This window comes from Periplaneta americana, chromosome 10 (genome assembly GCF_040183065.1).
Source record: "Periplaneta americana isolate PAMFEO1 chromosome 10, P.americana_PAMFEO1_priV1, whole genome shotgun sequence".
Taxonomy (NCBI): domain Eukaryota; kingdom Metazoa; phylum Arthropoda; class Insecta; order Blattodea; family Blattidae; genus Periplaneta; species Periplaneta americana.
Genome location: NC_091126.1, coordinates 183,193,632 through 183,220,021, shown reverse-complemented (window position 1 = coordinate 183,220,021; position 26,390 = coordinate 183,193,632). Strand labels below are relative to the sequence as shown.

Genomic DNA, 26,390 nt, shown 5'->3' with positions numbered 1-26,390 from the left:
CCCATTACATAGTAATACTACATGCTTTGTAATTTCAATTCATAAGTTTACAGTATCTAACGTAGTATAATATACACGTGTTTAGCTATAATCTTCATACATACTATGATATCGTATAATATAATATTTTAATTGCAATCTGTCATGATTAGTTGGCATATTATTGTAGATCATTGAAGTTTATCGAGCTGATGAAACGGACGAATATCTGCAAATACTTGCTAACTAGCTTGTCATGAGTCGTAGGCCAATCTCCGCCAATGTTTCTTATTTTTTTACTCATTTCCTTTCTTTCTGTATATAATTTCTTGCATTGGAATACGACGTGATCTGCAGTTTTTTCTTCTTCTCCACATGGACACATCGGGTTGTCTGAAAGTCTAAATCTGTGAAGGTATGCCCTCAGCTTTCCATGGCCAGTTACTATTGTTGTGAATTCTGGAAAGAAGGGAATTTTCTGTCGTAGTCTATTCTTCACTGATGGGAAGTAAGCCTTACTTATTGCTCAATTACTTGAGTCTGTCCATTGTTGCTGCCACATTTCGATTCCTTTTTCTTTTTCCTGTGTTATAATAACCTCTTTCGGTACTCTATTGTAAACGATTTCCCGGTCTTCTGCTGCTGCTTGCTTTGCAAGTCTATCTGCTATTTCATTCCCCTCTGTGTGTGTGGGGTGTGTGTGTGTGTGTGTGCGTGTGTGTGCGCGTGCGTGCGTGCGTGTTTTTTCCCTCCCCATATGTTATGTAACTGATTTTGATTATGTGTAATTTTTTACTTTATCTTATTTTGTCCTTATATTATGTAAATGATCTAGACTATTTGTAATTTTCTACTATATTTTATGTAATTTCTAATGTATCTTCTTTTGTGTTGTTTTGTAATCTATCACATAATTTTGTATTTCATGTATATTATTGAAACCTGGTTGAGTGGAAGAGAAGGTCTTATGGCCTTAACTCTGCCAGGCAAAATACTACTACTACTACTGCCATGCCACTAGTACTGCTGCTAGTACTACTGCCACTACTACTACTACTACTACTACTACTACTACTGCCATGCCACTACTACTGCTGCTGCTGCTACTACTACTGCCACTACTACTACTACTACTGCTGCTGCTCCTGCTACTACTACTACTACTGCTGCTGCTCCTACTACTACTACTACTACTACTACTACTGCTACTACTGCCACCAATACCACTACCACCACTACTACTGCTGCTACTGCTCCTACTGCTACTACTACTACTACTACAACTACTACTACTACTACTACTACTACTACTACTACTACTGCCACCAATACCACTACCATCACTACTACTGCTGCTGCTGCTCCTACTACTACTACTACTACTACTACTACTACTGCTGCCACCAATACCACTACCACCACTACTACTGCTGCTACTGCTACTACTACTACTACTACTACTACTGCTGCTGCTCCTGCTGCTGCTACTACTACTACTACTACTACTACTAGTACTACTGCTGCTGCTGCTCCTGCTGCTGCTACTACTACTACTACTACTACTGCCACCAATACCACTACCACCACTACTACTGCTGCTACTGCTACTACTACTACTGCCACCAATACCACTACCACCACTACTACTGCTGTTGCTACTACTACTACTACTACTGCCACCAATACCACTACCACCACTACTACTGCTGCTACTGCTACTACTACTACTGCTGCTGCTCCTACTGCTACTACTACTACTACTACTGCTGCTGCTGCTCCTACTGCTACAGCTGCTGCTGCAACTGCTGTTACTGCTACTGATACCTAGCAGCACATTTTCAGTTTCTCACAACAGTATGGAATCAGAATGAATCATTTCTTTCTATCACTTATCACAGAACATCATTATACTTATCCTCCTATATGGTATCATTACCTCTTCTTTGGAATTCTCTACCTAGTGACATCAGGGATTGCCGAACATTATCGAAATTCAAAATTAAGTGAGAAACATATTTTTTGTCTAATGAAATTTATTATTAATAAGTTACTAGATGTGTGAATTACAGCCTTTGTCTTATTATTTATAATTGTATTTCTTGTTTACATCATTATTTGTCCTTTCTAGTTTAATTATTTAATTTAATAGTATTAATATAGATCTTAAGCTTTGTTTAATAGTATACAGCTTTAAAAGTCTTAATGTTTTTGCATTACCCTGTTTGTTTTTTGTTAACTGTAATTGTAAACATTCTTGTTTTGTGTAATTGAACGTTATTAATTTGTTTCTTCGATGCTGTCCTAAAATTTAGTATGTTCACATTCCTTATGCATGTCTGTGTAGGCGTACCAATGTTGTGACCAATGTAAGCTCTAGTCTCTTGCTTCGTGGTTTGCTTGGGCTTCACTAACAAATGACATTCTTGTTCTTTCGGTCTACAACGAGTATATTCTTTCCATCTAAAACAGTTTTTCTTATAAGCTTCGCTGTTTTCATGTTTTCTGAGACCAGAGTCAGCGGAAAGGGCTTTCTTTCCAGTTTGTGTAACCATTTTTCTTCACCAATGATCGTCAAGTCTTGCTGATGGACGTTGAAAAAATCGACAAACAAAATAATAAGCAGTATCTTTCATTACACTATATTCCAGCCAAGCATAAAATTTGTACCAATCTGTCTGAAAAAACCATTACTGTATTCTCTTTTGGGGAGCACTTTTAAGATAAGGAGTGGATTTCAACTGAAATATTTGCTGCAATGTCACAAGAGAATGCTAATTCATGAACTCTCGACTCTTTTACATCACTCTAAGCCAAATCATTCTCGAATCATTGTAAAGCACATTCATAAGGGGAGACTTAAGCATTCTCTTTTTTAAATATCAGTTCTCTAAAAGAATTTGGAATGGGTACTGCATTTTCCATATTTCAATTATGCTTATTAGATTATTTCTCTTTTCGGAAAGCAATTGCTAAAGAGTGAGCGTATATAATCGAAAATTTACTTCACTTTGTTGCACTGAACATTTAATTCTATTAGACTGATTATATGATTGGGCACACAGAACTGAAAACCACAGAGGAGACTTGAAAGTAATTTTGATATGTATTGACTAACACTGTTGCGAATTGTCTGTGTACATACGGTTGTCGCAACAATGTGCTGAACTGCAAATTTTTATAACATGCAAATGTTTCAGCTGACGTACTGAAGACTTGAAACAAAACTTGATAAAACAGCAGTCTGCAAAATGCAAGATATTTTTTTATCATTTAACTACTCTCATTCTCTGTTTATAAATTATATAATTTATGTTGAATATCTATTGTTTAATTAGAAGTTACACTTAATTATTTAGAGTGGTCTTAGATGAGACCTGCAAGAATTAGCACATCAAATTTTTAACGAAACATTTTAAATAAGTTAGTAGATAATGTACAATAGTAGTTTAACTTATTATAAATGTCAGTAGAATACCTACGCCAAATTCAATTTATATAGCACTCTTTTAACGATGCATAAAAATAAATAAACTTTGGTGGAATCTGTTTCTAAACTTAAAATTACATTTAATTCATCATCAGTCCATAATACCGATACTAAGATTACATTATGGGTTATATAGAAGGAGTGCTGAAGGGGGTGCGGGAATTTCAGAAGAGGTGCGCAAGCCCCCCCCCCCCCGCACCCCTCTAGTGCCACTCCTGCTTCAGGTGTATTCAAACAGTTTTTCTTCCTCTGATGCATATCGTCAAGTGAGATGTACTGCCTAGTATTAGATATACCTATCGGCCAGCAATCCGAAAGTTGTTCATTCGAATATCTGCAAAAGTATTGAATTGCTTTTACAAGTGTTTGAAGGACATTTTCGTCTTGAAGCTTTTTTCTGTTTACCTTGTATTCTAAAAGTAATGTCAGTAATTCAGTAAATTCATTCTTTAATATCTTCTCAGATTTTTTGTGGTGCAATTGTCTCATTGGTTAAACATAGCCCCTTTCTGAATGGACATTGTTTCTCGTCTAAGAATTGTTCACTATATAGCTTAGGCTTAATTTTGTCTTCTATGTACTTGAATAGAATTTTAATGCAATTGCAAGCAATTTCACTCCTCTTTGAAATATTTCTTGTGTAAATTAATAACTAGGGCTGGCGGTTTCTAGTGAAAAACATTCCTTTTAGGTTGGTCACAGCCAGTATATCTTTCTGACAACATGCATAAACAGAGTCAGGTTAAGTAGTTACGGAATGAGATGAGATTATTATTGGCTCATAATCCGCAGGTCACATTGCCTGAAATTATTTACTATGCTTTGTTTGGTCTGTTTCTGCACATTATTCTTAAACTGTATTATTTATGATTATTAATGATTATTAGAGGAGAAAAATTCGCTCCGGCATCGAGGATCGAACCTGGGTCCTTGGTTCTATGTACCAATTGCTCTAACCACTGAGCTATGCCAAAGTTCAATCCACAGCACCGGATCGAATCCCTCTCCTCTATTGTTTTTCTCTTTGTGGCCTGACTCCAAGTTCGATATATATGTTGACATTATATTAAGTCAACTGCCATTATACAAGGAGCGCACTCAATTGAGTGACTTGGTGGCTGGGATTTCACAGTAATATTCACGGTTGGGTGAAGAATCTACGTAAAGATTAATTTTTGGTCCTGCAGAATATATGTTATGGTAACAGTGATCATTTCTCAACATTTTTCCAATCTTCTCATTGTGTTTCCTTTGTAACCTTTCTAACCAGGGCCTTAATTTTTTTGTAATATACCGATATTACTGTATGCCTTAGTTTGTTCATATAATATATTTTGTAAACTTTCTTCTTGTCCTCAATAACTTGTTTTAATTTATCCATTCATGTTTTAACCATTTTATATTTTTTATTGGCTTAGAACCTAAGCTTTCTTTTGTTGCTTCTAATGCTGAATATTCAACAAAATTTCTTCATTGCCTTTGCTTGTAGAAGATCTTAGACTATCATTAAATCATATTTGATTGAGAACTCCTATTGATTTATTTTCCAACATATATGCTTTAATTTCTTGTTATAAGATATGGCATAATTTTATATTTATGGAGAATTTGAAAATGTGATTTTTTTTAAATGTCATTTATTCCAGTCTTGTGAGGAAGGTATAGTGAAGCTCAGGAATGCTACTGCAAACCCGCAAACACCAGTATTCTACATAGTCAACCAAATTCTCTATCCATTAGTACAAGGTTGTGAAACTAAAGACCCAAAGATCGTCAAGGTAAGTCTGTTGATTTCATTCCTTTATAATAAAGCTATACAAGTAAATAAATGAGGCATAATTTTGCAACCCACAAGTGCTCGCAGCTTTATCACAATCACCACCACTGCTGCCGCCACCACCACCACCACAGCCGCTGCCACCACCACCACCACCACCACCACCACCATTATGGATCGGATTTTTATGACTTAAAATTTTGTATTGAGTTAGTATTGCAACATAGTATAGTTCAAGATAAATAAACATTTCCTCTATCTCAGCTAGAATCTTCATTGTATTGAGTGCTCTGTTAATGTCTGTTAAACATTGACTCTGAAATCTGTTCACTAATTCTTTAACAGTGATCATAAGCAAAACGAAGATTACAGAATAGGCTAATCCCCACAGGTAACAAAACTTGTGATTTACCGAGATAACAACCTCTGCATTTGAAATAGGTCTGCCTTGCATTAGCAAACACTTTAATTCAAAATTAGGGCAGACCAAGCACTTGTCTTAGATATTACATATTCTTAGACATAGCTGATGGGTGAGGAGATATATTCAGTACCATTTTTAGCCTTTAGATAATAAAAATCCGCGCCAGATTATTATTATTATTATTATTATTATTATTATTATTATTATTATTATTATTATTACTACTACTCTTACTTGTATTAAGAATAAGGCTACACACATTTGAATGCACTGTGAGACCAACGTGATATAATATCCAACAATTTAAAAGTATTAAGGTGCATGATATGATAGAATGATGAATGATACGGAGAAGAAAACAAATATGTCCATTGTTTGAGGTATTCAACACCTGCAGACATGGTGAAATTATCATTGTTGCTCTTGTTATAGCCATTCACTTGTAAGTTGCTCTGAAAAGGAATGAGGATCTTTATGAATGCATAGTTTCCATTGGATCTGAGGTTCGCGAGGTCAGGTCTTGCTGAGAGCAATGACGTATAGCTGTTTGTTCCATGTTGTAAATTTACTATACGAAATGCTGGGAGGGCTGCAGCTACAGCCATATTTGTTAACATAAACAGGAGGCTTTAGTGTATTGTAGCCCCTTTTGCTAAATAATGTAATGTGAGAGGCAAAACAAAAATGAGGGCATTTCAAGAACTGCACTTTGTGAAGATTATAAGAACTTGAAACACCAAATTTGTATTTGTCCTTGAGTTTTGAAAATCCAAAATTCATATTTCACTGTTTCATACATTGTAAGACAGACTGAACATGCCCTTGTATTCGCATGAAATATTTTATCGTATATTGATTTTGAACGTTATAATGATTGAAGAGTGTGATGCTTTGTTTTTATTATTTGACTTATTTTTATCAAGTTTTAATATTGAAAATATTTAAAGTATAGTGCATACATTTTATCTTTCCCGCTCGTGGATGTAGAGTGGGTGCATCAGTGCACAGAGCAGTTGCACATATGTGAATTGGGGGAAATAACATGTATCATCTCCAGCATATATACAGTAATTGTATATTTATTACAATTTATATCTACTGTCCTCTGATCTGGATTTCGTTCAGAAATGCGATATTAAATTGATATTAATTTTAAGTTGGATAACCCTTGTTCCTTGTGGCATGTTGTTGAGAATGGGTTAAAAAAATAAGGATGGAAGGAAGATGAATATTGTTAAGTTCACATCCAAATCACAATTTTATTAGCTGTGAATTAAGTTTAAATCCTAAAAAGTCCAAAGTGAAATTGTGATGAAGAAAGATGAAGTTTTTTTTTCTGTTACTCTCATTCTGCCCTTTCTCCATTCTATTATTATGAAGGTGTAGGACTCTACTCTTTTGATCTAAGTACAATACCTGAGAAGTGGAGAGTTGTAAATAAAGCTAATGCCGTCACCTACTTATTTTACAGTGAATCACTGTGGTCAGCATCACTGGGAGGTATGTGTGAGGTCCTTGGTTCGAGATATTTGTATTTTCACATTTCTTTCCTTTAGTTTTAATTTTATTTTCCAACAATTCTTTGTATTAATTTAATATGCTTATATGCCCTGCTTGTTTAAATATATTATATATAAAAAAGGAATTCCAATTACAGATAATTTTTAATGCTTTCTCTGTTTTCAGAAGTGTTAAATAAAATGCATTGAAGACTTACACATTTTTTAAAGAAGTGCAGTAGTTAATAACCAATGGGGAAATCAACAAATACCGAAATTAAAAAAAAAAAATATACGAGTCCATGAAATAAGTATAAAAAAATACTTTTGCATTTTGAGCAAAAGCATCTGATTTAATAGCTAATGATATATTCCAGTAACGTTAGAAGCAGTTAGTCTTGCCAACTTTTCTTAACTGGAAAATCAAACACAAAATAATAGGCCTATTGGTGGAAAGGAAAGATTTGGATGGGGAAGAAAAAAATACAATGGAAGGCAGTATTGCCTTAATGCTATTTATTCGTTACATTCGTAATAGAATATCCTTAATATACATAATAATCTTTTGTTATTTTGTTTTCTCTAGTTACTATGGGAGAATATAAGGCATATTTTCTCAGAAATTTATATTTTTGCTCAAACTTCGCAAAATTCAAAAGTTGTTTTGCTATTTCATTTTCTCAACATACAGTACCTGGCCACATTATTATAATCACTCACATTTTTACTGTACTTTACATATTACTTCCTCATTTGAACTCTGGTTTCCTTTCTTATGCATAATTCACATTACATATTTAATTTTTAAACAATACTAAGTAAAATTACAATTATAACAATGTTAATTCTAGAAATATTGATAAATAACCAACCACACCTCATTTTTACAGAAATTTCAATATTTCGTACGACCTCATTTGGCTTTAATTACGGCTTCAATTCTCTTTGGGATCCTTACAATACACTTCTGTATTATTTCCTGGATCCTGTCATTGTGATTCCAAACGTGTGTCAGCCTTTCACTAAGTCGAACTCTGATAGTAATAAATTCTTTTGCCATCTCTCTTGTTATGAGGTTCCAGACGTTCTCAATGGGATTCAAGTCCGGTGAGTTTCCTGACCATGGCAAATGTGGAATGTTTTTGGAAGCCAGAAACGTTTTGACTCTCCTAGCAGTGTGTCAAGGTGCACCATCTTGCATAAAAATATATTTCTCCCCATTTGGGAACCATTCGTTCAGCTGAGGGATAAGCCTGTTTTCCAATACCTGGATATATTGATCTTGTTTCATTGTTCCCTGAACAATGTAGAGTCGTCCTGAACCTTTGCCTGATATCACAGACCATATCATGACTGATATTGGGTGTTTAACTGTGTTAACCAGGCATCCGAGAGCAAAATTTTCTCCCTTTCGTCGACGAACAAACATTGCTTTGTCCATCAAACGCTGAAAGGTTGATTCATCGTGGAAGTAAACCTGTATGCAATTTCTTAATATTAACCAGTAATGAACTATTTAATACTTAAAGACAAAATTTAGTGTTTTTATCAGTTTCTTTGACAATTTTCAGGTTTGCTGCTGCATTGCCTGTTGCTTCCCACACTCCTTTCTCTCCTCCCAAACATTGCGTCTACTCGACAAACACACCACAGCAAAGCCAAATAATTTAACTAGGCATTTTTAAATGGACAACAATTCAAAATTAAAAATGAAGAATTTATAGCTGAAAGTATAAAAATGTTAGATAGAACCTCATAACGTGAGTGATCACGGATCATTCTTTTCAATAGATGAAAATTCACTATGCACTTTCACAACAAAGCTTTCTATGTCATTAGAAAGTAGTCTGAGGCCACACTTTGCAGCGTTGTGTATTATGTGAACATTGCAGTGTCATGCCACCATATTCCCATTGTTGGGGGATGATTTTAATTCTTGATATACAGATTTGTACTGTTCAAAATAAATGAAAAGAAAGATTTGTGCTCTCTAAAATTGACCCATGTATTATCGGCACAATAAGAAACTATCTTATTTTGTAATTGATTATTTTGAAGCCATTGAACGAACTATTTTATTTATTTAGTATTTATTTATTTAACCTGATAGAGATAAGGCCGTCATCTACCAGGGGATTACAAGCACAACTTGAAGAATAAAATTACAATTAACATTAATTTTACAATTGCAATTTTATTACAATAAAAATCAAAGTACGAAAAGATTACCTGATTAATGAAAGCTAGACAATTTATTATAGGAGTTAAGAAGAAAGAATAAATATGTATATATATATTTTTTTGTATTTACTGAATTACAAATTAAACCTAGAATAACAAAATTGTGTAATGATGAAAATACCGGATATTGAAATATTTTGTGATAGATTAAGATAACATTTAAAAGAAACCATGTCTGATCAAGTCTCAATTACTGACCAGGTGCCTAGTAAGTTTGCGTTTGAATTCAATTTTATTTCGACAGTCCCTGATGCTAGCAGTTAGCGAATTCCAGAGTCTTGGCAGGGCTATTGTGAAAGAGGATGAGTATGAGAAGGTGCAATGGGATGGTATTGTTAGCATTGTTTCATGTTAGTGTTGGTTTTACCAACTCTGAAGAGAATGTGGCAAGGACATTTTCAGCAATGGCCCAGGCTTTGTCCTTCCACAGTGAAATTTTGTTAACTCTATTTTAGAATCGGGAGTGATGTGTTTAATGATTTTGTTCCCACAGTCTTTTATGACCATGCTTAACTTCATGCTATGTTAAAACAAGGTCCACCAAGGTGGCGTTTCTATCAGCTGGGCTATTTTTCTGTTTAAAAATCTGGATATAAAAGAGGATTGAGTCTTCTCTATCGTCAGTTTAATGTGTTTCCTTATTGCCTTAACGCTGTAAAATTTTACACTCAAGGTAATCTTATAAAGTTCACAAAGACCAGTTGACTCCATTCAGGAATTTCAGTAACCAGTCTTTAAACTCTGTTTGGTTGAGCCATTCATCTTTAAATTTGCAGAATGAAATATATTTTGTGTGATTAACTTGAGTCAGTGTCTTCTGTGTTTCCAGTATTTTGCCTTTCCTTACTCATATCAGTGAGAGCTGGAAACTGTATACAACTACAAGCTAGCAGAACTGAACATAATTATCTTATGTAGGAACTTCTCCTGACGATATGCAAGGACTCAAGGTGGCTGTGCGAACACGAGTGTCCTAACAATTGTCAAATCCAAATCTTACTGAAGAGAAAGAAAGGTAAACAAAGAGAATAGGTATTTTTCACTTAAAATTTATTATTTTAGAAGAAAGAGTAACTTTTAAAGAGCTTTAAAATCTTGTATACTGGCAAAGTCACATAAATACAATATTTTGTAAAAAAAAAAATATATATATATGCAAATCGCACCCAGACGAATTATTAAACTGAACAACAGACAGAAAACTGAACATTCTGTACAAAAACTGAATGGTTGGCAACACTAGAAGCTGTTGAAATATGGGAGTTTTCACGCTACTGGTTTAGGGTCTATGTATTCATTTATGTATCATCTCCAGGGGACGTATTTTTAAAGATGACTTCCAATCCAAATTTTTTTCATGCAGCTAAGCAGTTCATTTGAACCAGGTGTAACAGTATTGTTCTGAAACTGCTCTTATTTAATACTCATCATGCCATTCTCCTCATAAAACAACATGGTACAGTTCACTTCTTTCAGAATATGATTGATGTCTTCTTTCTCTGACTTTAAAAATGTATCAGAAATTCTTATAAGGAATTTTAGAGATAGACTTCCAAATCAACTAGATGTTTATGAGAAACTGACGCAAATAGACAGATGATATGCAAAAAACCACTTTTATGCTCTAAAGTGTGCTGGAAATATTTATTTCCATGAAAATATGAGCATCATAAGGTTCATTGCCACCCTCACATAAGCCCGCCATCAGTCCCTATCCTGAACAAGATTAATCCAATCCCTACCAACATATCCCACCTTCCTCAAATCAATTTTAATATTATCCTCTCATCTATGCCTCGGCCTCCCCAAAGGTATTTTTCCCTCAGGTCTTCCAACTAACACTATATGCATATCTAGATTCATCCATACATGCTACATGCCCTACCCATCTCAAACGTCAGCATTTAATGTTCCTCATTATGTTAGGTGAAGAATACAATGTGTGCAGTTCTGTTTGTGCAACTTCATCCATTCTCCTGTAACTTCATCTCTCTTAGACCCAAATATTTTCCTAAACACCTTATTCTCGAACACTCTTAACCTCTGTTCCTCTCTCATAGTGAGAATCCAAATTTCAGAACCATACAAAAGAACCGGTGATATAACTGTTTTATAAATTCCAACTTTCAGATTTTTCAAGAACAGACTGGATGATAAAAGTTTCCCAGCCGAATAATAACAGTCATTTCCCATATTTATTCTGCGTTTAATTTCGCCTCAAGTGTCATTTCCACCTTCTCAGAAGATAAATTTCCAAATTTTATATTTCCATTTCATACTATGTTCTGGTCACGAGACATAATCATATAGTTTAATTTTTCGGTGTTTACGTCCAAACCTATCACATTACATGCTTCAAAAGAAAATTTACGTGTTTTCAATAATGTTTGTGGATTTTCTCCTAACATATTGATGTCATCCGCATAAACAAGCAGCTGATGTAATCTGTTCAATTCCAAACCATCTCTTTTCTCCTGGACTTTCCTAGTGGCATATTCAAGAGCAAAGTTAAAAAGTAAAGGTGATAGTGCATCTCCTTGCTTGGCCCGCAGTGAATTGGAAACGCGTCAGACAGAAACTGGCCTATACAGACTCTGCTGTAAATTTCACTGAGACACATTTTAATTATTCAAACTAATTTCTTGGAAATATCAAATTCAGTAAGAATATTATATAAAACTCCTCTCTTAACCGAGTCATGTGCCTTTTTGAAATCTCTGAATAACTGGTGTACTGTGGCTGTATACAGGTTGCAGCTCGTTGTGTCATCGAAATGTGAACATGCTCCCAAATTCTGGCAGACTGGAGAATCTGCTCTACCCACAGGAATCGAATGCACCAGCTTTGTGCCTCCACAGAAAGAAGTGCAATGGTCGAGCTTGGAGACGAAGCATGTTTGGATCTTGATGAAATGATGAGATGCGGCTTATATTCAGGCATTTTGAACAGTTCAAATGTAAACAGAATGCATCATAATATTCCCAGAAAACAAATGTACACTGTGATCATATTTGCAAGCCCTATTTGGAAACCAAGCATTTCTGGACCCATGTTGAATTGTTGATATAATAATTTTTCCTTCTATACATAAAGAGGAATTCATACCTAAAGTTTTGCCTATTTTTTCGTTGCATCCTGTATGAATTTATATATGTGTGTGGATGCACGTGTGTCAAACCTTAATTTGATTGTTACATTAATTGTTAATGCTATTAATGACCAATACTCATGTATTGTGGGTCCCTATCACCACGGCATGGCGCGTCCTCTGGTTGCGGATAGAGGAGACGGCCTCCAGGTATGGAGGGTAGCTGCGAATATATTGAATAAGCAGTCATGGACAGCCGATAAGGGGTGGTCCTCCAGCTTGGGGGTTGGGCGAAGGGCTAACAACCCATCACCATAAAAAACAGCTTGTTACGAAACCTAACAATAAGCCTCGGAATTGGACTGATTCTCCGGCACAACCACAGCAAAGGTATAATAAAATGGAAGGAGTCCATGATCGTACCTATTTTTAAGAAGGGGGACAAGACTAACTGTAGTAACTTTCGAGGAATATCACTTTTGTTGATGTCGTACAAAATTTTGTCGAATATCCTTTTGAGAAGATTAACTCCATATGTAGATGAAATTATTGGGGATCATCAGTGTGGTTTTAGGTGTAATAGATCGACTATTGATCAGATTTTTTATATTCGACAGATATTCGAGAAAAAATGGGAGTATAAGGGTACAGTACATCAGTTATTCATAGATTTCAAAAAGGCGTATGACTTGGTTAAGAGAGAAGTTTTATATAATATTCTTATTGAATTTGGTATTCCCAAGAAACTAATTCGATTAATTAAAATGTGTCTTAGTGAAACTTACAGCAGAGTCCGTATAGGCCAGTTTCTATCTGATGCTCTTCCAATTCACTGCGGGCTAAAGCAGGGAGATGCACTATCACCTTTACTTTTTAACTTCGCTCTAGAATATGCCATTAGGAAAGTTCAGGATAACACAGAGGGTCTGGAATTGAACGGGTTACATCAGCTTCTTGTCTATGTGGATGACGTGAATATGTTAGGAGAAAATCCACAAACGATTAGGGAAAACGCGGAAATTCTACTTGAAGCAAGTAAAGAGATAGGGTTGGAAGTAAATTCCGAAAAGACTAAGTATATGATTATGTCGCGTGATCAGAATATTGTACGAAATGGAACTGTAAAAGTTGGAGATTTATCCTTCGAAGAGGTGGAAAAATTCAAATATCTTGGAGCAACAGTAACAAATATAAATGACACTCGGGAGGAAATTAAACGCAGAATAAATATGGGAAATGCGTGTTATTATTCGGTTGAGAAGCTTTTGTCATCTAGTCTGCTGTCAAAAAATCTGGAAGTCAGAATTTATAAAACAGTTATATTACCGGTTCTTCTGTATGGCTGTGAAACCTGGACTCTCACTTTGAGAGCGGAACAGAGATTGAGGGTTTTTGAGAATAAGATTCTTAGGAAAATATTTGGGGCTAAGAGGGTTGAAGTTACAGGAGAATGGAGAAAGTTACACAACGCAGAGCTGCACGCATTGCATCCTTCACCTGATATAATTAGGAACATTAAATCCAGACGTTTGAGATGGGCAGGGCATGTAGAACGTATGGGCGAATCCAGAAATGCATATAATTGTTAGTTGGGAGGCCAGAGGGGAAAAGACCTTTGGGGAGGCTGAGACGTAGATGGGAGGATAATATTAAAATGGATTTGAGGGAGGTGGGATATGATGGTAGAGACTGGATTAATATTGCTCAGGATAGGGACCAATGGCGGGCTTATGTGAGGGCGGCAATGAACCTCCTGGTTCCTTAAAAGCCAGTAAGTAAGTAATTAATGACCAAATACATTCTCGATATTTTATATCCATTGTGTAATTTCCCCTCTTGATTTTTCACCTTCTAATTTTGATAAAAAGCGCGAGATGTTACGTGATTACATATGGTATTACTCTGAAAACGATTTTTTTCCTGCAGATATGTTTAGGAATGGTACAAAAATTAATGATGCAACAAGCAGTTGATCAGAAGGGAGCCCGTTATATTACTGATACACTTTGGATGCTCATGGAGTCTGGTACTGAGGAAGTGAAGGTGTTGCAGAGTGTTACACTACTTCTTACTACAAACACAGTGGTTCATGGAGACACCCTTGCTAGAGTAAGTAAAGATTACTTGCTCACTTTTCTATTTTATTCTGGTTTTAAAGAAAGAACAGCAACTCATTTGCAAGTTATGATGTTTCAAGCATAAAATTTAATATTTTGTGTTACTTAAAATGTGGCTAATTATTATTATTATTTTTTTATGAAATTCCATGCTACTCATATTTAATGCTTGAAAAGTATAAATTATTTAGAAATAATTGTGAACTGAACATTCACTTAATTTTGTAAGTACGTGCTGTTATATTGCTTTTGTAAATACAGCATGCAGGGCAAAGTATAAAATCATAGAAATCTTTTGACAGAAGTATTTTCTGTATAGTAGAAATATTGTGACATTTGTTATGGAAGAGGAGTGTAAAAATATATTGTGACAGTTGCAATGAGGTTCGAACACGCGTCCGACAGGGCGCGCAGCAGACGAAACGCTGGTACGGGGAGCATCTTCATGCTGAAGGGCGGGGGGGGGGTGTATTACGTCAACACGGCGAGGGGAGATTGCGCACGCATCGGCCTCCTGGGTCATGGCTATGCGCGGTGAAGGAGGGGAGCAGCAGCGTGCGAGATGATTCGAGAATGGACACACGCGTCGAAATATCGAGAAGTCGTACTTTCCAGAAACTGTGGTGTGAGTATAAATTACGCGCGCAAGTGAACGCGAAGCAGTTTTCAGTTGATTAGTCAGCCAGTCAGTGAGTAAGCCAGAGCAAGCAAGCCAGTCTTGTGTACCGGAGTTCGGCTCGAGTGTGAGTCCGCAACTGTGTCAGCATCCGAAGGCCTGAGTTCGAGTGCAGTGGACCGCAGTTGGAGGGACCTGAGTTCGAGTACAGTGAACTGTCTCTGATGGTCTGTGGTTCGAGATACTGTGAACTCGAGTGACTGAGCTAGAAGAACTGTGAACTGAGAACTGATAGTTCTGATTTGTAAATAGTGCTCTGTAAATATTAGTTAAGATTAACAGTTCATTGTTGTTCGTAATAGTCCAAGTAAATTGTCATTGCCGTCAGTGGAGTGCTATAACGAATACTGTGTTGAGTGAAAATCCTATTGTTGACGAGAGCGTTTAAGGTGAATTGTAGAAAGGAATTATTGTTGAGATAATAAAAATTAGATTGTTGTTTAGTATACAAATTTACAATATTATAAAATCTGCAATGACAAATAAGCACCATCAATTCCCTTTTTTTTAATGGACTTACGTCAAAATGTGAAATTATAGCCAATTTGTGGTTCCAATTACCATTTTTTTTCCTTCAAATAGCCCAGGGCTGTAACACAATAGGGGTTGCTCTGATCATCTTAGAGGTGCAATTGAAGTAGGTCGTGAGCTGACATTGAATATAATTGAATAAACACCATAAATAAAATGGATTATTAATTTAACATTTATCTACTATTCATTATTAGATCAACTATAGTGAAACCTGAAACATTAAATATTTTAAAAGACATTTGAAAGGATTGAAGTGAAATTTAATGGACCTAAAATAGCTGTAGTCTTCTGTTCCTCTCATTGTTAAAATGTTTAAAAAACTTAGAAATATTCAAACACTTTGTTTCATTCTTTTCGAAGCCCAAAAACACTAAATTTGCTTCACATTGACGTTTCATATTCTGTCATTGTTGTTTGTTAATCCTGGTAAGGACTGAAAAGGAGTTTTCGTAGACAGCTGTACTGCAACCAAAAATTCTACATGTAGCCAGAAAATCATAAACTAAAGGAAAAACAGCTTTTATCTCATACTGTTTAAGAACATCAACTTCTTCCCCCTTAAACTTATCCAAACAACGTTTTGCAACCATCAACTCTTCTTTAGGTAGCATGTTTATGCCCAATTGTGCTAGACTGTCATCATTTTCTCTCTCTTCCTTCAAGTCTTCTGCTGCAGTAATATCTGAATTAAGCTCTTGATTATCGCTGAATCTTTTTTCAGATTCTCCTAGTACTGCACGTTAAATTACGCATGTAACATGTTAAGAAAAAATTTATGGGTTGCTCAGCATGTTAAGAAAAAATTTATGGGTTGCTCAGCTACCCCTGAACTCCCCTGGTTATGGCCCTGAAATAACCTCTGCTGTTGTTTAGTCAACTATTTGAAGACGTTTGAACCTTGTAACACCAATAAGGCATCACTCATGAGGCGACTAGGCTAGGAAATAATGGGGTAGGGTGGCCAGTTCCTTTCCCCCTCCAATGCATACATCGCCGATTAGCTACATATTTCACTAATCAGACTTCAGATGCATACAAACATTTGTTCTTCCTTTGACACACATCGTCAAGTGAGATGTACTGCCTGATAATAGATATACATATCAGCCAGAACCTCAATCAGAAGTAATAGCCTCTATTACATAATTTATACCTATAAAAGAAAAAAAGAAAAATCTATCACAGACATGGTCTGTGTTTAGCTGTATGCTGTTCAGAAACTGAAATAGTAGAAAGGATTGAAAAATATTTTATTTTGGCACAAGATTGATACCTTGTCTGTGAATGTTTTGTCTCTGTTGTCAATTATGTAGCACTGCATGATGAAGCTGATGATTATTCTAACATTGTTGGAAACAGGAGTACCCTGTGAAAACTTACCACCAAGAATCTCTTTGTCCACCACAAATTCTGCTTGGACCCACTGAGATTGGAACCTGGGTTACAGCGTGAAAAAGCCAGTGCTCTAGCTTTTCGACTAATGGTGCACCCCAGCAGTAAAAGTGTTAAAAATGAAAATATCATTTTAACAGTGGAAGTGTTTCTCCTTACACTTTTAACAATGATGTATCACTAATAAGTACACATATGTTAAATTATTGAAATAAACAATTTTTAAATGTCACTGTGTATTGTACCTTCATCGGCTAGTTTTCATGTGGTGTTCATCAGCTTCTGAATTGTAGTGAGATCACATGCTATCTTCTTGCTTGCTGTTGGAGTTTTGGGGAGATATGTTTATGATTGATAATGTGTCGAAAAGCTTGTGTGTTCTGAAATTCAATTGAGTTGTTGTAATGTTTGCACTCAAGTAAATGGACTAACATTTAAACGGGCCTCATTGATTTTCACATTTCACAAATAGATTTATATTTGTTGCAGAATTTGGTGCTTTGCTTCAGACTACATTTTACAAAAGATTCCACTACCATAAATACAGCTGGAGCAACAGTGAGACAGTTGGTATCTTTGGTCTTTGAACGTGTAGTTGCTGAAGATGAGTATTTTAAGACCAAAGAATCTGTGAAGAGGGAAGTAAATCTAGAAGAACTTAAAGTTCCTAGCAATGTTGCTCCCAAAGGACTGAGGCCATGTGCTGCAGACGCATACCTCATGTTCCAGGTAATGCATATGGACACTCTGTGACACCGGAAATGATTTGAATTTATCCAGGGTGCACAAAAAATGCCACCCCAGATTAACAGGGTGTAATAGAGAGCAGCCGCCTAATAAAATTACAGATAGAAAGTGCTACTCCGCGATCAGTATATAAATGCATTCAGGTAAGTCATTACAGCTCCCAAGTAACTGCATCCTTATTACTAGAGCGAGTAGAATATACTGAGCTGTATAGATACTAATGAGTGGTGTTGACTCTGTTACTTGGTCAGAAGTGGATTCATACATTTGACTGCAGTACGATAGCACTATGAGACTGAGATCCATTGTTCCAAATATTGAAAAACTAGTTGCAATGAAAAGAACCCAAAAATTTCGTAAATCAACCAACTCGGTAGTTTCATGAATTTTTATCAGCGTGAGTTACTATTTTGAGAATCATTACTTTATGATCGATGGGATAATAGTGATTAAAAACTTTAATTTTGTTGCTACATAACCAATTTGTTGAAGAGCATTATTAAATAATGCAATAGCAAACACAACAAATATTTATCTATTATATAAGGCTGAATCAAAAGGTAACCTTAATACTGTAATAAAAATCCGAATTTTATAATAGACACTTGTACTATATATATATAGGCCTACTCTCCTGCTGAGGGTAGCAATGCGCAGGGCTGATTACAGCAAGATGGAGACATGTACGAGGGAGGAACAGAGGGCAGTTATCCGGTTTTTGGGTAGTGACGGTGAGAAACCAACAGACATTCACTGGAGGATGAAGAGGCAGTATAGGGATTCCTGTATGTCCCTTCAGCAAGTTTAAAAGTGAACTTTCAACTTTGACTGATGCAGTTCGCACATTGTGAATATGCCAGACATTATTGCTGCAGTGGATCGAGTGATCTGAGAAAATCGGCAGGCAGCTGTTGACGAGGTGGTTGTGGAATTTAACATTAGTCATGGCTCTGCTCGCCACATCATTCACAATGTGGGTACCAAAGCAACTCGCACCTGAATTGAAAGAACGTTGTATGGATGTGTGTAAAACACTGCTATTGCGTTATGAGGCTGGGTCCACTACTTCCAGTCAGAGACAAAGCAAACCAAAGAAATTCCATATAGCTCTGTCAACCAACAAAGTGATGCTCACGCTCTTTTGGGACTGTAAAGGTCCAATCCTGAAGGATTATATGCCCAGAAGTCGCAATGTTAACAGTAAATCATATTGTGATCTGTTTCAAAACCATTTGAAACCAGCAATCAGGTCAAAATGTCGCTGTTCGCTCACTTCCAGTGTGCTTTTGCAGCATGATAATGCAAGATCACACAAGTCCTATGTATACCACATCCTGCTAATTCACCGAACCTAGCACCATGTGTTTGGACCCCTCCAAGGAGGCACAAGGTGGCAAGTAGTTTCTCAATGAGGATGAGGCGAAAGAGTTTACGCTCTCAGTCAGAATATTTTTTTTTCTCGTGGAATACAGGCATTAGTGAAACGTTGGCACATGTGCATTGATCATGGGGGGGACTATGTTGAAAAGTGATGAAGATGAGCTAATAATGATTAATCTGAAATATGATTAATGTAATATGTTACTAGTCAGCGATGTATGCAGTGGAGAGGGAAAGAAACTGGCCATGCTACCCCATTAACTCCTGGCTTAGTTGCCTTATGAGTGATGCCTCATGAAGTTCAAACCTGTCTTCGGACAGTTGACTAAATAACAACGATATTGATTAAAAAGATGAATTTTGGTGCTACATAACCAAGTTATTGAAAAGCATCATTAAATAAAACACTAGCAGATAACACGAATATTTATGATCTATTGACGATTCTTATGGCCAGGTGCATCAACATTGTTTAAGTTTTAACAACCATTAACTGCTGACATAGTACCTATTAAGTCACAAGTACGGTGCACCAATGATCATGATTGTTAAAATTTTGCCTAACAGCTGTAAACTTTAATTGGTGATCAATGGACAATTAAGCTAGTTAACAATAGTTAATTACTTTGAAAGACAGTTCACAAAGTGCAGTCATAGAGAACGGTTGTGTAGTAAGCAGCATATGCAAGTAGGTTAGCGTGTGAAGAAGGTATGGGCGACGACCTAAATTCTTACAGGGCGCGAATCGGATGCTTCAATGCAGGGCAGTGTTGCAGATGTTCAAAAGGTGAATATGCTATAGTGTCGGATAGAATCAACGCATTTGTGGCCGCGGCTGTTTTATCAGTTCTACTGATTATTGGAAATGTAGAGTTAAACCCTGGTCCTGGAGATACAGAAGGAAGAGTCTTCAGTGATGAAGTGTTTCAAAGAGAATGGATAGACTATATGAAAGAAACGAGAGAAGACAGACTAAAGACAAGTGTTCTACTAAACAAAGTAGCAAGTGATATAGATACATTAGTAAACAGGTACACTGAAGTGGAAAAGAAGTTAAAGGAGGTTATTCAAGAGCAGGTGATGTTAAAATCTATAGTTAAAAAATGGGAAGATGATAGTAGAATTAATAACATTATAATTTATGGTGTTGAAGAGTGCAATCATGAAAAAGGAATTGATACTGGTTACGTGGTGTTAGAATTATTAACTAAGTATTTCAGTCTAAACTTGGACATAAGTGCGATAAATAACGCGTATAGAGTAGGTAAGGGAAATAAAAGACCAATTATTGTGAAATTGAACAGTTACTTTATCAAAGAACACATCATTGCCAATACGCATCAACTCAAAGGCACAAATATATTCATACAAAATGACTTTGCAAAAGAAATTGGAGAGAAACGAAAGAAGTTAATTCCAATATTAAAAGAAGCTCGAGGGAAAGGATTTAGGGCAACTTTAGTAAAAGATAAAATGAAGATAAACGGAAACATAGTTAACGTAGAGTCCTTAAATAATCAAAACATTGAGGATTTATTCAGTTGCGGTAACAAGAACAGAAATAAGGAAATAGAGACTTGTGGAAATAGAGCATCATCTACACCACACGTAAACAGAAGAAGTGCATCACGAAACAGGAAGTCTAGAAGCGTAGAGAGGACTAATAAGAATAGTAACTCATCAAGTGGGCAGAAGAAATCAGAAATAACAAATAGAAGAATTGGTGAGCTTACGGGAGTGAATGATATTAGAGCATACCTAAGTAAACTAGAGAACACTGTTTTCACAGACCCCTTTAGAAGAAAGAAGAGTGAAGAAGGAAAACCTAGTATGGAAGAAGATGCTGGAACCAGTGTAGATGCTGTTTGGGGAACTGAGGCACAGACTGAGAGAACGACCAGTGAGGGTAGGCTGAGGCACGCAAGTGAAAACTCAACAAGGAGAAGCGATTGTGGATCAACCGGCAAAGTCAGCGAAAGTGAAGATCAATTTATAAGAATGCCACATGCCATTGGTAGTCCGGGGTGCGCGAGAGGAAGTGCTACAATATGGAGGAACTGTGCGTTACCGACCGATGGAGTAGGAGAAGGTGACGAACAGTTATTAAGAGGTAAATTGACAAATAGAAACTCTATCAGATATAAAGTAGATTCAATCAAAACTATAGATACTGAACGAAACTACCTACTAAGAGATGGGCATCAGCAAAGACTAAATTTTCCTAAAATTAGAAACACTTATTATTAATTAAATTAGATAAGCAGACAGGTTTTGAATATAAGATAGAATTACGTCAAGATTTTAAAATAATAAAAATTGAAAATAGAGAATTAAGGCAGTTATTAATGTATTCAGATAGCTATATTATTTAGTAAAGGTTCAGAAGATAATTTTGACTTTATAAATTGCTTTACTAATATGTTTTAATTTCAATAATAATGCATTTATAATAAATTTAGTAGGCATTATAATAGTAATGAATTGATAATGAGTACATGCGACACAATAATGAAACTAAATTGAGGTTGATTATGTAAGCAACTTGTCAAGTTTGTTTTTAAGCAGGTATGCGGTAGTCTTCATTGAAGTTACGCAAACGTTTCTGCTGATAAGGAAATATTGTAAGAAATAAAGACAACCTACATGTAGAATGTATTGAGTCAGCTAATTCAGGTTCATGACTTACAATATGTCGACATCTGATCACCTAATTGGAATAATAAGTTATTATTAAAGTAAGACCTAAATAATTACAATTAAATTGTGAAAAGGAGCAGATAAAATAAGGTTTAATGTCTTAATGGTTATCACGATTGGTTTAAACATGCACTAAAACCAGACGTAAGTGCAAGTTTGAACCAATAAATTATTGAGATTTGCAATAAAATAATGAGTCTAGGAAATTGTATATTTAGTATGTAGAACTACATTTGTTTATAGATCTTTTGTTATATTATTAAGTTTTGTACTTGTGAACTATATCAATAAATCAATATGTCAATACTTTGAAAGAGTACAAGATGGCGGAAATATTCAGCAATGATAATTTTGAAACTGAAATGCTGTATTTAGATATCTAGATCAAAATGAAGACCAACGTGATTAAATAAAATTAGGACATTCAAAGAAACACAAGAACAAAAAATGTACAACTACTATTGTTATATCAGTCTCTCCATTATGCCTTGTTTTTATTATTTTATTTTTAATAATGTTAGAAAATTTTATTTGGACCGAAATCCGCCCTTAAAGACAAAAATGATTGTTTAATTTTCCAGTCACCTTCACATGTACAATCATTATCTAAGCTGCTGATATCTATATAAGTTGTCTGCTACATAAACAAATTGGTGCATAAATAAAATATTTTATTCTGAATTAAACTTACTATTTATTAGCACATACTTGTTCATTTTCACTTCAATATCTTTGGTTAAAGGAATGTGAATTACTTTTCCTTCAAGCATGCTGAGGTTTGAATTGGAACACCCTACTTCACAACATGACACAGTCACTACTGCTGCCTGCTTCGAGCACAACTTATAAAAACTACCTCAGCTGATTAGCAAACATAACCACAGTCTACTATATACAGTCACGAAGCTTGGGTTGATTTTTCGCAAATCTCGCGATAGTTGCTAGCCGCTTGGAGCGCTGTGAGTACTAGGAACCACAGCCATCGTGATCTAATTCTGGCTGTAAGGCAGACCATGTAACTCACTTAACCCGATCACGAAGGGCGGCGTTTCAACCATATAAATTAGTTGGAATACATAAACAGTAGCATATGTTTCTGTAAAATGTAGTGTAATTCCATTAATAAAATTTAAAACAATGATTATGAGACACTTCACACATAATTTACTTGCGAGTTAAGATGTAATATTATTTATGGTGTGAAAATTACGTTGTTCGTATGTGTAATACCTGCCTTTATTTCGATTAAATATTGCGAAATTCTTGTACATTCATTTATGCACGATTCAATAATTTTCAATTGCACCGCACAGATATTTAGATATGTTGAAATTATAGGTTATGTTTACTGTACCAGTTGCCCCTTTCTGTCTAAATTTAGTGATCTCCAATGCCTTGTCATTCACATGAAAATTTAAGGAAGGTAGATGTGCTAAATTGAAATCCCAATATAAATTCTCTTTTATTAAACCTCAAAATAGCTTCCATTCTAAACTTGAAATGTTGACGCGAACAGATTATGTTAACATGTAAAATTCTCTTCACATTAAAATAACACAGTTTTTTAATTATTTCTGCAACATATTATGCAACAAGAAGTAAACGGAACTTATAACACATTACACTAAATAAAGCTTAGCAGTGATAAGCAATAAAGTTATAATATTTCACTGAGCTCCATACACTGAAATAGAAAACCCGAACAAACATTACGGCCTGGTCTAGATCGAAAAAGCATTGACTGTGCCGTATTTCGCATTTTTGTGAAAATTTCGTTATCGGTTGTAATAACTGTAAATGGCTAAAATACAATAATTTGAAAAATAATACGGGACAAGGAGACGTTTGTAGTACTATAAATTGTAAGAAAAATAGGTTAGAGTTATCCTTCCGAAAGATCAAGGAAGGTGAGTTTATAGAATATAATATATATTTTATGAAAATAATATATAAACCTTATGTATTTCATATTTAAATAGTGGAAGGAAGGTGTTAATTTTTTCAAAAGAACATGATATCGAAAGTACAATACATTTTATGGTCTGCTAGGGAAAGAGTCTGTGATGAGGCGATAGTAGCAATCCTGGTGGTGAGCAACTATCTATGGATGCATATTTCAACTGTTTACGTTTGCATATTTAGTAAGTATTAAGCTTCGTGACTGTATATACTAGACTATGACATAACCTACCTGCTCCATAAAATGAGATTTCTATGTATACAGAAATGAAATACTAATGTAATAGTTTGATGTAACCAATTACATTATTTTTACGTTACAGATAATTAAAGTATTATTAAATGTGTTTGAAAAAATGCAATTAGTTTGAATTTTATTTCTACAAAAGATAGGCTTATGTAGCAGACATACTGCAGGGAAGTTGAAGACGAAAATAATCATACACTGCATACCATCCCACATTGTTTTAATAAGTAATCAAACTCAATATTTGTTAGGGAAATTACGTCTTTGTATTTACATAAACTCTCTACCAACTTAGAGCTCGTTTACAATAAACTGGGAGCAGAAACAACGAGAATGAGAACAGAAACAATTAACTATTGTGAATGCTCACATTTAAATACATTTATTTTAACATTATTTCTGTTCCTGTTGTCGTTTTCATTCCTAGTTTATTGTGAACCAACCTTAATTCCACTTCATATTTCGAAAAATTTGGCTCCATTTCAAATCAGTATCAAAGCTTTCGTATTGCGAGTCAAACAATTGACAGATGGAATGACTGAGATGCATTCAGTTTTACATTCAGTGGCGAAATCAGTAGATTGAGAGGTTAAGTTCGATTGCCAGCTAATGCCAGTAACATAGTAGGTCCCTAATCATTAAGTTTGGTGCACCCTGTAAGCTGTTTTAATACCAGTAAACTTTAGTAGAATTGAAAGAATGATGGAGCCTTTGAGGATGTAAAGAACCGAATAAAAAATGCAAATAGTACATTTGTCCAATTGTACCCAATATGGAAATCTTATATTATATCTAGATCTACAAAAATTAAAATCTTTAACTGTAATGTGAAATCAGTCTTATTATATGGCTGTGAGACATGGGAAACGAGTAAAATTATACAAAATAAACTGCAAACATTAAATTTGTTAATAGATGTTTACGAAGAATTTTAAAAATTAGATGGCCAGATATAATCACAAACTCAGAACTATGGAAGATAACAAATCAGAAAGAAATCACAATACAAATCAAAAGACGAAAGTGGAATTGGATAGGGCACACAATCAGGAAAGAAGATGGAGCAGTAGAAAGAATGGCTTTGGATTGGAACCCCCAGGGTAGTAGAACAAGAGGAAGGCCGAAAAATACATGGAAGAGAACAGTTTTGGAGGAAATTGCTAGGGAGGAGAAAACATGGAGCAAAGTGAAGAAGTTGGCTACAAATAGGATTCGATGGAGGCACTTTGTGAAGATCCTATGCTCCTCATGAGGAGATACAGGAGTTTGATTGATTGAAACTTTAGTAGTCTTTACAGAATGGTCGAAATTAATCGAGGTTGGTGCACTTGGCCATTAGTGTTTTTTATTTTGCTGCACAGTGATAACTTTTATTTTTGTAAATATTTAGGTGTACACTTGCTGCAAATTCTTAGCAGATAAAAACAGGTGTAATATTTTTTCCTCTAAACAGAAACGAAGAGAAGTGGAAATAATTCTAGTTTTCTCACCTTACCTTGAAGAAAAAGAAGAAGAAAACATTGAACACTTATGGTGGAAATATGTGATTTGCGGTACTTAAAAAGGGACAACTTTGTGCCAATTTTTAAGATTTTCTAAGCAACTGAGACATACTGTTTGGTTTAAGATTCTCTTTGCTTTATTTATTTAAGGTCTAATATATCCTGTTTTCATATGTGAAACAAATAATCAATTTGATCTTATTCAGAAGGTAAAAGGTAAAGGTATCCCCATCACACTCCATGAAGGCACTTAGGGGGCATGGAAGTAAAGCCCCATGCTTTCCATGACCTCAGCACTAGAATGAGGTGATGTGGTCAGCATCACGTTCTGACCACCTTTTTACCACCAGGAAAGACCCGGTACTCAATTTTATAGGAGGGAGAGTGAACCTCAGGGCCGTACTGGAAGTTTGGCAATGAGAAAATCCCGTCACCACCCGGGATCAAACCTCGAACCTTCTAGTCCTTAGCCAGCTGCTCTACCAACTGAGCTACCCGGCTGCCCTCTTATACAGAAGACGTAATCATAATTATAATCTGTCACAATTTTACCTGATGTTTTGGGGTAACTTTGCGACAGTCTTATTTTAACGAGGAGACATAAATTTCTGTTCATTTTATGTTGCATTGTCTGTATGAATACA

At 35.4% G+C, this 26,390-nt stretch overlaps 1 protein-coding gene across 17 annotated transcripts in view; it reads left to right on the top strand.

Annotated features, from left to right (window-relative positions):
* Positions 1 to 26,390, top strand: part of mon2 (Mon2 homolog, regulator of endosome-to-Golgi trafficking) — a 272,572-nt gene that overhangs the window by 9,137 nt on the left and 237,045 nt on the right. For all 17 annotated transcript variants that reach the window (XR_011334650.1, XR_011334648.1, XR_011334647.1 and 14 more), the window contains exons 2-4: positions 5,113 to 5,244; positions 14,422 to 14,604; positions 17,704 to 17,943. Coding sequence is in view for 9 of the 17 variants with exons in the window: in XM_069838580.1 (XP_069694681.1) it covers positions 5,113 to 5,244; positions 14,422 to 14,604; positions 17,704 to 17,943 (555 nt within the window). In the remaining 8 variants the exon portion in view is untranslated. The remainder of the gene's footprint in view (positions 1 to 5,112; positions 5,245 to 14,421; positions 14,605 to 17,703; positions 17,944 to 26,390) is intronic.